Below are 12,346 nucleotides of genomic sequence, written 5' to 3' on the forward strand. Positions count from 1 at the left end.
GCTTGTACATGTACAGGTTGGACCGCCCCGTCCAGCACCCTCAGGGAGATTGCTGGACTAGGGAAGGTCAGGCCTCTGGGCGAGCATCATCCTCACCACTGGGTTCCCCTCCCCAGCCACTAGGCCACTTGCCGTCACAGCCCTGTGAGCTCCAGCGGTTCTGCTCTATCTGCTGGATTGGCTCCACTCCCGGCTGCTAGGGTTCTCTGGCCCAGTAACATCCACAGTCCTGATAGACCAGTATTTCTCAACCTTTTTTTAAAAAGTACCTCTTTAAAAAAATTAAGTACTTACAGTTTTCAGACATTTTTCTCTTAAGTTTTCGCTACAACCTAATCGTAGCAGGGCAGGTGATGACATTTGAGTGTAAAAAGTACAAACACAACAACGTGCTATTTGCTAAATAACTGCCCCTCTGCAGGCCAATGCCCTATCCTGTAAGGCAGCCAGGAACCCACCCCACCTCTCTCCCTTCAGGATGTCCCTTATATCCTGTATTGTCTGCTGACTCCCAGGGTGGGGCTGGAGCCCTCCACACTCTGCTCCCCAGCATAATGCCCTATCCCCTCAGCCATATGGGAACCCACCCTACCTTCAGGATGTTCCTTAAACCTTGTGTTGGTGAAACAAAACTCAGTTTTCTTGAAGTGTCAGTTGCGTTGACGTTCCTCCCCCCTCCCAAGGCTTCTCTCGAGTATCCCAAGGGTACTTGTACTACTGGTTGAGAAACACTGCTAGACCAGAGCCATTGCCAGACTAGAGCCTTGCAAACCAGGGAGGTTCAACCTCTACTGTTTGCTAGAGCCCGAGAGAGACAGGACCGAATACAAAATACATTTTAGAAGTGGAGAGATTGGCAACAGAGTTCCCTTTTAATTAATTACAGTAAAGCATACAATCTTTGAGTACATTTGACATTTTCTACTGTGCTACCGAAAATCTACACTCCAATGTACACATGGCACACAAGTCTGGTGTATTTGCTTTAAAGAGGAAGTGCCTCTAAATCAAAGTTGAGGCCTTACATAAAAAAATAGATCTTCCTCTCTGCAACTGTATTCATAATAAAAATACAAAGTAAGAAGAGATGCAGAAATAAAGTGGAGTACCGGAAGCAACCATCACTCTCAGATGCAGGTTGGTTTTTTTTAAAAAAATCCACTCATCTGCTGGTGGCACAAATGAAAGTTGAATAAGGCAAACACTTCCTAAGGCAGTATCTTGTAAACATAAGGAAAAATTTTTCAGACCAGCTCTGGAGGCAAGTGAACAAACTGGACGTGTCCCATGCTCCCCCAGAAGCCTATCCATTCTCTCTGCTGCACACTAGTTCTGGGATGATATCATGTGCACTGTGAAAGGTTCGCTTGGAGCAGGCTCTGAGAATGAGAATAGGGAGTCTTCTTTCCCCCCCCCCCGGTAGTGATAAAAGCTATCCTACAAGGATTCCGCAGGGTTGCATGCCCTATGTTAGTGTGCTTTTACTATGTGGCTTTGGTATTGTATTTGGCAGTGAGTTGGTGACATTCTGTAAGCCACCCAATCCCAAAACAATCCTTGATTCAAAAGGATTAATTGAAAGTGTGAAATTAGGTGGGGGCGGGAGGGGAATCAACCTAGTGTATAGCCATGTTTATAAAAAAAAACAAAAAAACAGACTACATTTAGATTTGAATGGCTGCTGTGAAATGCTTTGATCCCAAACTAATCAGTGTGCATTGTTACTCAATTGGCACCTAATAGCAAGATAAGTCACTATGTGGTTGCAACTTCCAAATCTGAAGAAAAGAAGTACCACCACTAGCTCTGGGAATCAGAGCATCTTCTCATGTTCGGACTTGGAATTTTCCTGCTTTTGTGATGTACTTGACACCTTTAAAAGGTTTGTATTTCTCTCCATACATGTCAAGGCGATTTACTTTCAATCCTACACAAAGGGGAACATGAAGCACAAGTTATAAAAGCAAAGCCTTTCACATTTTCACACTTCCCACCCCTGGAAGAGTTTAGGTCTTCATCCTAGCAACCCTAAGCGCTACCATTAAGGCTGAATGGGTTTCTCTTCCAAGCTCTCTTCCTCAGACGGTTTTTATGCCAGAAGGGATGACTAATTCATGTAGCAGCTCTCAACATGGACATATGGCCAACCTATCTCTCCTATACTGTCAAGTGTGAGAGTTCCTGGGACTCAGAACCAAGCTCACTGCTCATGTTTGTCCTGCTGCATAGCACACACCAGACAACAGCTACCCTTAAGACCTCCAACCATCAGCGCAAGAGCTAGCTGGACTATAGCAGAGCTTTGACAAAGACATCCATTCTTGCTCTGAAAATTTTCAAGTGACTGAAAACTACTTGAACCCTTGGTCAGTTCCTGCAGTGGTTAGTTACCCTCTTGGTTATAAAAGTTTGCACAATTTCCAGTCTGGGTAGTTTTAGGGCTTGCTGTGCCTTAGTTTATTAGCTGAAGTTAATCACAGCTTTCTGAAAGTCTTCCCTTAGACCTGAAGCCGTTAATTCTGTGTTGTTCATGTCTCGTTAGTCCGTGAGCACCTATACAACATACCATCGTTAGCAAACGCATGGTAGCACAGGTACAAGAGATGGAAAAAAACCCTCAAAATAAAGAGTGAACAGATTCCTCCAGAGCAAATTATGCAGCAAAGCAGGGAAGTGACGCAGACTAATTAAAAGTTTGCTTATTTTATTGGTCAAACGTGGCTCCAGCGTAGGAGTGGGGAGCACAGGCCAGTGTCTGCATTGAGAGGGGACAGCCACAGAAGGTGGTGCCTGAGGCACCAGCTGGGACCATCTGCTACACGTGACCAGTGTGGCATTCTAGAACCACCCCAGTGAGACCATGGTTCCACTAACATGGTCTTCTGACCTTGCTAATCCACTGCCTTCACTGCTCCCACCTCATTTGGTTGCAAGTAGCATTTGCTGCCAGTGTGTAATCCAATACATAGAATGTATCTGAGTGAAGGGTAACAGCTCTAGCTGGTTTCAGTGGTGTTCTCGTGCACTGTTTGTTTGCAGGACTCGGGCCTCTGAGATTAATGTCTCAAGTGCATGGTTGTATTAACACTGTAGAGCCTTCTGGTTTGAATTCATGCTCTGAAACTAGAGGGCTGTGTCTACTCTGGGCCACTTATTCCGGAAAATCAGCCGCTTTTCCGGAATAAGCTGCGAGCCGTCTACACTGGCCCTTGAATTTCCGGAATAGCAACGATGCTCTACTGTACAAAATCAGCCGCCATTCTGGAAAAACTATTCTGCTCCCGCTCGGGCATAAGTCCTTATTCCGGAACACTGTTCCAGAAAAGGGCCAGTGCAGACAGCCTAGTAGTCTTTTCCGGAAAAAAGCCCCGATCGTGAAAATGGCCATCAGGGCTCTTTTCCGGAAAAGCGCATCTACATTGGCCACAGGCGCTTTTCCGGAAAAGCAGCCTGCCAATGTAGACGCTCCCTTTCCGGAAAAACTGAAAACGGAATAGTATTCCGTTTTAAGCAGTTCCGGAAATTCATGCCAGTGTAGACACAGCCGAGGAGTTACTTTGACGCCAATGTGAGGCAGTTAAGAACTGTCTAAGATTACAAGAGCGAGGAGGAAAATAGCTTATAAAAACATTGTCACTGATAATTGGGGAGGGATTTTTCCCTGGGCCAGGCCACAGAACTCAAGGAAAACAATTCCATCCTACACTGAACTCTTCCTTGCCCTGCATCTGAGAAATGTATGCATATTCCAAGCAGCAGCCTGTGAAATGCCCATTAATTTTGCCCTGGAAAGGCCACGAGGAATGATGGAACGGTTAGTGTTTCAAAGAAACTTAATCTGTTTGAACTGAACGCTGCACTAGCCCCTGTATCATCTAGTCTGCAGCATCTCCAAGCCAACGCCTGTGATCCCAGAATTGCCCCATGTCCTCCCAATTGGATTAGTTCTGGTTAATAAAGCAGTCTCACCTGAAATAGCTAGTTGCTGTATCTTAAATTGAATGTTTAGGCTGGGATTCTCCTCTGGCTTAGGGGCTCCAGCCTGTAGATTCACTGTGCCCTTAAGATTGGGTAACTTTTGAGGGGTAATTTTGCCAACATCCCATGTTAACACCTTTATAAAAAAAAAAAAAAAAAAAAAAAAGAGAGACAAGTGAGTGGAATTTTGCAAACATTTTGAGAAATCACGTTAATATCAAGCTGTTAATTTGTAAGCTGGGCAGGGCAGCTAGTCCATAGAAGAATTCTGGCAGCTGGATACCAGGTCCTGTCAGGTCCCTTGCCTGGGTTAAATCCAACATGAAGCTCGATAAGAACAATGACCAGGGGTCAGGAAACCTTCATAGGGTCCAATTCCTTAGCAATGCTTCCTGATAAATGACTCAGACAAGTCAACAGGGCCCAAGTGAGGCAGGAAGCAGCACAAAGCTAACAGCTACGTGGGTAGGAGAGAATTGGGGGGGGTGTGTGTGTGGAGAAAATGGAAGAGGAGCAGAATGGCTCTTTGCATGCAGAATGGGAGGAAAAGGAGGTTTCTGCCATTAGGAGGCAGCTAGAAGACGATCTGCATCTCCAGTGCTTTAAAGGGTCAGTTGTTGTAGGTGCCTTCTTCTATAAGAGGAGCAAAGATTGGTAAAAAAGCTCCCCCTTTGTGTCCATTCCTACTCCTGTTGAGTTCATTGCATGCTGCTGCTTGCCTGGCTCTGTGGTACGTATGGGATGCAAAGTCCACCAGACTGTAACAATTAAGGTAAACTGAGTTTTGATTCCAAGTCAAATACAGTCCTTCGGACGCAATTTCATCTCTTTCTGTACCAATACAAAATGAAGAGTTCCACTGTGGCAGTCACCTTCACAACTCTTACTACGTAATTTAGGAAGGGGGCAGAGAAGACAGCAAGATTTACCTGAGAAGAACTAGAAGCTGGATGTGTACAGTATGTTTTTACATGTGTTTTAGGGCTATTTGCTCCTTTGCCCACCTTCCCTCCCAGCTGGAGTAATCGTGGTTGTGATATATTTGTCTGCCTTGGGCGCTGTTCACTTTTTGATGCAATAGTTTAGTCTCATTTTTATCAGTCTCTCTTTGGAGAACTGTTGCCTCCCGCTCAAATAAAGAGCTACCTGGCAAGCTCTTAGCAGTGCTAAGAAAATAGCATGAGACATACAGGAGGGGGACTTGGTACAAACAGCCTGTAAAAATTGCTCTTAAGGTTCAAATGAAAAAGACTAACAGTTCTGGCTGTCAACTCCTGTGTGCAAAAAGCATAAGTGAGAATTGCATTGGAACGATACACTCAGAGAAGCAGCATTATAGGTCAACTGTTTGAGGGTTTTTTGGGCTACATGAGAGCAACAGCAAACATACCCAAAATATACCCCCCATTCTGCTATTTGCTGGCTATTCTACATACTGCAGCTTACCCGTGCCTGCTACTTGCTGCCTGAGTTTAAAATTGTGCTCCAGCAGTTATAAGGAAATGTCTCCTTACAGAGCATGGGGGAAAAGGCATGCACCATACATAAAATGGATACAAGGTGCTGACACACACATTAAACGGAAAAGAAGGTTTCTGTTGTTATCATAACCCTAAAGAAAGAACACAGGTATAAAATGTGGTTTCAAAGATGCTCTTTACAATATACCAAGAAAGAAATAAGAACAGTAATTCTTTTAGATCAGGAGAAAACTATATTGAGTGCTCAAGTTTAGATGTGTTAGGGTATGAAGCTCCCTTTAATGTCTCTAATTTTGTCTGCATTGAATTTAAAGACAGAAATAAAACAGCTCAAGACTTACTTTAAGGACAGGATCAAATGTATAGCTGCCTTGTGTGGAAGTAAGGTTCATGTTTAGTACAGCTTTTGGCATATGAACCGTCACAATGACTCCTTCCACTGTCTTCCCCATATTCTGTTTTGGTCCAATTGTAACATCAAATCTTCCTGAAGAGCTGTTCTCCTTAAAACTGATTATGTGTTTCACATACACAGGAATTGCTACCAAGCTGAAGACAGAAATGGGGAATTAAATGCACTTTGCAGAAAATAAGACTTCAGATATATTAGGGGAAATACAAGTACAGTTTGCAAAAGTTTCTTGTATCTTATTGTGTTGGCAGGATAAAACCATAACCAATTTCTCTTGAAAGTAAAAAGTTACACTGTCCGAAAACAGATCCAAAAGTGGGATTGGGGGCGGGAGGGAAGAGGGAGAAATCAAAATTTTTAAGTTAGCAGTTCATAAGGCAATACCAAGTTCTAGTGGTGCAGAACAGTTTAACAATCAATACAAAAAATACTTAAAGGCAGTCTGACTGTACAGTCTCACTTTTGCCTACATTGCAGTTTAGGGGTGGTTTTTTTTTTTTAAGCCAGTGAAGTTCAATGTGCTACAAAGAGATAGTGTCTTAATTACAGAGCAGTTTTTAGCAATGGAAACATCCAAAGTGAAATGTTCTGTTACAAACTAGTCATCTGCCCAGCTGAACAATTGCAGCTTGGCAGAGATCTCGAGATCATCACAGAAGTGTTTTTTAAAATGCAACAGAGCAACACATTAAATACATCTCAGACAACTACCCATGAACATGCAGTTACTACTACTGAGAATTCCAGTTATTAAATCATAAGTCAAAGCAAACTGAAACGTCTTAAGATTATCCTAAAGCTTGTTTACAGGATTTTTTATGTGGATTGTTTATGTGGCTTGTTTATGTGGATTTTAGTGTGCACTAGCACGGTGCACACCGAAGGGCTGAGGTGGAACCTGCTGGAGTGTACTGAAAGGTTCCCTAGGGCACATGAAAGTTTGAAACTTTTAGTACATGCCAGCAGGATCCATTGAGTGTGCAACACCCTAGAGTGCACTAGAATGCGCTCCCTTCCTGCATGAAGTAATGCACTGTGCAGACAAGTCTCAAGTGAAGCCTGGATAGCTAACACAAACTTACTTCTGTGAACTCACACGGTAGGATATCAATCTGAAGTTTCCGTCCGGAGGAATAAAGGAGAGGACTCTTTCAGACTCCCAACGCTTGAACCGAATGCAGGGATGGAAACTGACATCATCCAGAAGCCTCGGGTTCTACAGGAAGGGACAGAATGTTAAGCTTCTCCCGTATCTGGTGAAGGTTCGCCATCAGTTGGCTCATTTCTTCCTCACGCCTTCCCCCTCTTTCCCTCCCTCCCCCCCCATAGCTAGGCTGCTGTAGAGAGATTCTAGGTTCATAATCCTGGCCAAGAGACGAGGTACAGTCTGACAAAAGAAATGCCAGTTTCCCCTCCCTTATCCCATCCTGTAAGCTGTGACTGGTAGGGAGTGGCTTTAAGTGAGAGAAGCCAATTTAGTCTCCGTGCACATTCACTCCTTTGCCAAGGATGCCAATTAAGGAGAGCTGGTGTTCATGGTGCCTGCTATTGTTAGGCCACTAAACCACAATCAGATCATGACAGCTGTCAGTTCCTGCTGCTCCAGGGACAAATAGGCCCTCCATCTCCATTACCAATTACAGTACTAAACAATACAGCCACCCTACCAGGCACAGCACTGCAAAGTTACATGCACTATTTAAAACATATATTGTGGCTGGAGACTACAGCCATGAAGCAGCTAGATCCTCCTCTCTGCATACTATGGATTGAGGGCACCATTTCAGTCTTTTTGCATAAATGTTGCCAGAAGCACAGCACAAACAGTTACATTTATTTGGCCAATTGCACAGCTAGGTTTACCATGAATGAAAGAGAAAGATCAGGCATTCCTGACAGCTTAATGCAGGAATCAATGACCCCTTGAATTTCTGCAAAGACTGTGGAACCTGGAAAAGCAGGGAGAAAGAAACACATAGATTAGTAGACAGTGGATAGCTTACCAAATATAACAGGAGCTGCAGTAAAGAGGATATAAATGCATCACACGCAATGCTGCAGAGTAGGGATGTTCAATTGGGTTATCTGACTAATCAAGTATGGACTGCACAACGAGTTGATAGAAGCACTCTGCAGAGCTGCAGGGGGGGTAGTTCCAGGAGCCAACTCGAGCCGGGACTGAGTCTTGCTGCACCCACGCTGCAGCTCTGCATTTTACGACGTTTAAAATGCAGAGATGTTGTGTCCCAGACTAGTGCGAGCTGGGACTGCTTTCTCTTGGCTCATGCTGAGTCCAGCAGCCCCTGTCTTCCACAAACGGGCTGGTGACCCTCATGGACAGGGGCTGTTGCCAGAGCAGCCTCTGCCCACAGCGAGGCTCAGCCTGCCAGAGCCAGATTCGCAGCAGCCTTCCCTATCCCCTCCGCTGCCTCGGATAGAGGCAATGGGGGGTTGGGCAGGTGGCCCCGCAGAGACAGTGCTGGGCAGAACCGGCTTTTATAAATTGCAAGTGTGGCGGACTTAAGTTTCTTGCCTGGTCTGTTAAAGACCTGACAGATGTAAGACCATGAGATTTCTAATTTAATAAGCAATGGCTGCCTTCCATGTCCCACGCAAACTAAAAGGTCTTGGTCTTTAATAGGATTTTGGGCTTACGTAGCCACACAAAAGAATAATAATAATAAAAAAAAGATGCAGAACCTACAGTTCATTGATTTGAGAGGAAACTGTAAGCTAATATTTACTTAGTGACATGACGGAAGAGAAGAGACCATTTCAAATAGACATGATTTCAGAGTCTCAGTGTAAGATGAGACAACGGCCTATACTATGGAAGCGATCATAAAAGTTGCATATGTTCCAATAAAGTCTAGAGGTCTCATAAGGAAGGAAGAGAGAGTAGGGTTGCCAGATGATTTCAACAAAGATACCGAACATCCTCCTCCCCCCCCCCCAAAAAAAAACAACCCCACCAGGGAAAAAATTCTGTTGAGGGGGAAAAAAAAGGGGGGAGACCAAAGTTGTTGGGGGGGGGGGGGGGGGAAGAAAAAAAAAGACCCCAAGAGTTAAGCAAATAAATAAAATAAATAAATAAAACAGCGCGGCCCCTTTAATTGTGTGCAGAGTCAGAATAAAGCTAGAAAGAGGTGCGGTTGAGCTCTAAGACCCAGGGAAAGCATTGCTTCCCCTTGCTCAGGTCTTTAAGTTTTTTGCTGTCAGCCATCTTGTTTTCTTGGTCAAGCCCGAAGGGAGCTTCTCTGCGGAACCAGGTAAGCAGGGGCTCCGGGGTCCCAGAGGCTGGGCCCAGTTGGTGAGTGTGTTTTAGGGTTGCCAAGTGTCCGGTATTTTCACCTCCTGGCAGGGAAAAACCAGAAGATACCGGACATTTAGGTGTCCAGTATATTCTGAATTTTTTTTACCGGACAGGAGGCAAAAATACCAGACTGTCCAGGTCAACACCGGACACCTGGCAACCCTAAGGGACAGCCTTTGAGGAACTGAAATTAAAGAATCGTAGGGGGAAAAACATGAACTGCTCGCAACTAGGATTCACAACAGCCTCGAACTGGTCTGGAAGCAGGAGCCGTAACGGAACTACAGACGGCAATTTTGTTACATCATTACTGACCGGGTATGCCCATTACATGTTTTGGATGGTACTGAGCAAGCTAGATGCAATCCATGTTATGCATCAAGGGACTCTGACTGTCATGTCTCCACCTCCATAGCTCTCCTCTTCCCCAAAATTTAAGGGCTTTCACTCTTCAGCATTCATACTGGCTGGGTATTTAGAAAAGAGCATTCTCTTCCCCATTATCTGCCTCTGAATAACATGAGGCTCGAGAGGGAGGGAAAACTTTTGCCCTGTACACATGATAAGGAGTCTGCAACTTAACGATCATTTGTTGGCATGAAAGAACAGTGGACATACAAGGTAACAGATCAGATAAATCTTTGGCCCTCTAGAAAATGTTTCCTTTAATTACAGTTATAAAAAAAAAAAAAAGAAAACAAAACCAACAAACCCCCCCCCCCCAACCAATAGACAAGTCATAATTTTCTAGATGCAAGGTACTACTTGCAAATCAAAAGTCTGCCAGGTAGGTAGCCCAGGCCATATTGCTTTTATGAGATGAAAGAAATGCATTTGTGCACGACCTTTCAAATGGGTAGTGTTCTTATTTGTGATGTATAATGGCAGCCAGACAGACTGCATGAATGCTCTCTAAACATCACTGGCTAAATAGAATGCCGACAAGCAATTCTGCGCTGACATGGCATCTTACCTGATTTGTCTATAATCGCATCTATTTCTTCAATCACATCAAAATAGGCTTCATTATTTGTGTACTTGACTACTGCTCTGCGCCAAGGAATGTTGGACAGCTGTCCAGTGGGAAGCGTCTCTCCCATATTGCTACTACCTGGGAAAAACAGACAATTCAAAACATAATTCATTAGAAGAGATTTGTTTCAGATCCTAGAGTTATGCACCGAAAATATAATGAACCCAGAAACCACAAAATTATAACAGAAGGGTTTCCTTAACTGGATGAAAAAGTCCACATTTTCTGACAGTGCTTGCCCTCTGCATTGTTTGTACATCTAAATATTTGACCTAAGTCAGCGGGAGCTTTTAGGCTGCTAAGAATGCAGGATTAGTGATTTAGGAGTCAAAGTTGCTTAGGAACATTCAAATATTTTACCCTCCCATAGTCAACATTTGGATAGAAAAATGGTTCTTAACCTTAAACATGAAATATATAACAACAGAGTGTACAACAAAACAAACCTGAGAAGTGTTGATTTAACTGAGTGATATTCAGACTTCAGAAGTTCAGGAGACAAAATTAGCAATCAGCATTACCCAAAAGAGCCACAGTAGAGTAAATTTAAACACTGAATTCACTCTGTAAAACTAGTCTCACTTCAAAATGACTGACCAAGTATTATGTTATCTACAGTTGATTAACTCTGTAAAAGTTACCCTCATTGGGTAAAAAATTAAATAAAAATATATTCCCGTTCTGTAGATGTGCAACTGACTGTTCCTTCCTTGCAGGAAGTTGCTTTTTTTGTGTACGTGTTTCTTGTATTACATTCTGTTTACTTGAGACCATTTCTCCACTGTTCGTCCATATTTTGAATTTTTATCCTATCCTTCAAAGCACTTGCAACCCCTCCCATCTTGGTATTGTCCACAAAAGAATAAGCATGTTATATTCTCTCTGTTCCATTATCTAAATCACTGATGAAGATATTGACCAGAACTGAACCCAGGAACAATCCTTTTGGGACCCCACTTGATATGCCCTTCAGGTTCGACTGAACCACTGATAACTACTCTCAGTCAATTCATTTTATTAAAAAAAACCAAAACAAAAAAAACTTTGACGCTAGTTGGCCGTTTATCATACCTGTGATGGAATTGACAACAGAGCGCAGAATCGTGGGAGGCTTTATCAATTCTTTTAAGATATTGGATTCCGTTGCCAATGGGAAGCCATTGTCCAACATTTCTTCTAGAAGCTCATAGACAATAACCACATTGTCCTTAATTGCCGTTTCAGAGCACTCACCAAAATAATCCTAAACAAATCAGATTACAAAAGGGAGAGGATTTTTATTCATATTAAAACTGATGTAAAGTTTATTTTGCTTATAAAACTAATAGTTATGGTGGCAAGAGCTTTTCTGGACATGCTTTGAACAGGGATGTGAACGGGTTATTGCTTACTTAATAGCAACCCCCCCACTGCCGCTTCTGCCCCCCCCCCCTTGGATCCAGAGCCATCAACTCAGGGTGGGATCAGAAGCAGCTGGGCTGGAGTAGTTATTATTTAACTAAATAACTGATTAAATCTATTCCTCAGGAAGCAGGTGCTGGGTTTCCCAAGGGCGGGGCTCAAACCCTCAACCTCCGGTTCCCTCCCTCCCTAGTTTTGAACCACAGGACTGTTAGAGTCCAGTGCAAGTATGGGTACAGTGCCCAGCCATTGTTTAGTTTTCAGTTCAGGAAATACTCTGAACACACCACCCTGTAGGTCCTTCAGTGCTATGCACTGCACCTTACAGCTACTTGACAGATATGTCATGGTAAATTGGATTACAAAAACCGATTACAATTTTCATGGACAGTTTCATTACAACAGATGCATCGGCAGAACACAAACACCACACAATTATCTAAAGGTGGAAGCTTTGGAGAGTCAGTCTGAAGTGTGAGCTTGGTGCAACTTAATACCCACAAGCAAAATCAGCCAAGCAGAGCTTTTGGGGCTCGGCTTGATTAAACAAAATTTTGCTTTACAAAACAAAACATAGAACACAAGGGGAATCAGATTATTGACAAGGAAGGTTTTGCATCTACAGATTATACCTCCCTGGTTCAGCATGCTTGGGACATGGGACTAAGGGAGGCCCATACTGGGCCCTCTGCTGGCTGCGGGCTTCACTCCAGCAGCAGCAGACAGGC

General features: G+C 43.6%; 1 protein-coding gene across 6 annotated transcripts in view; it reads right to left on the minus strand.

The window, feature by feature from the left end:
- Positions 1-853: 853 nt before the first annotated feature.
- AP3M1 (adaptor related protein complex 3 subunit mu 1) overlaps positions 854-12,346 on the minus strand; it is a 35,684-nt gene continuing 24,191 nt past the window's right edge. For all 6 annotated transcript variants that reach the window (XM_075935756.1, XM_075935757.1, XM_075935761.1 and 3 more), the window contains exons 4-10: positions 11,289-11,460; positions 10,158-10,295; positions 7,735-7,820; positions 6,954-7,087; positions 5,801-6,008; positions 3,970-4,114; positions 854-1,927 (exon numbers count right to left, since the gene is read on the minus strand). In XM_075935756.1, the coding sequence (XP_075791871.1) occupies positions 1,827-1,927; positions 3,970-4,114; positions 5,801-6,008; positions 6,954-7,087; positions 7,735-7,820; positions 10,158-10,295; positions 11,289-11,460 (984 nt within the window). In that variant the 3' untranslated portion in view covers positions 854-1,826. The remainder of the gene's footprint in view (positions 1,928-3,969; positions 4,115-5,800; positions 6,009-6,953; positions 7,088-7,734; positions 7,821-10,157; positions 10,296-11,288; positions 11,461-12,346) is intronic.

Source organism: Pelodiscus sinensis, chromosome 8, assembly GCF_049634645.1.
Source record: "Pelodiscus sinensis isolate JC-2024 chromosome 8, ASM4963464v1, whole genome shotgun sequence".
Lineage (NCBI taxonomy): Eukaryota > Metazoa > Chordata > Testudines > Trionychidae > Pelodiscus > Pelodiscus sinensis.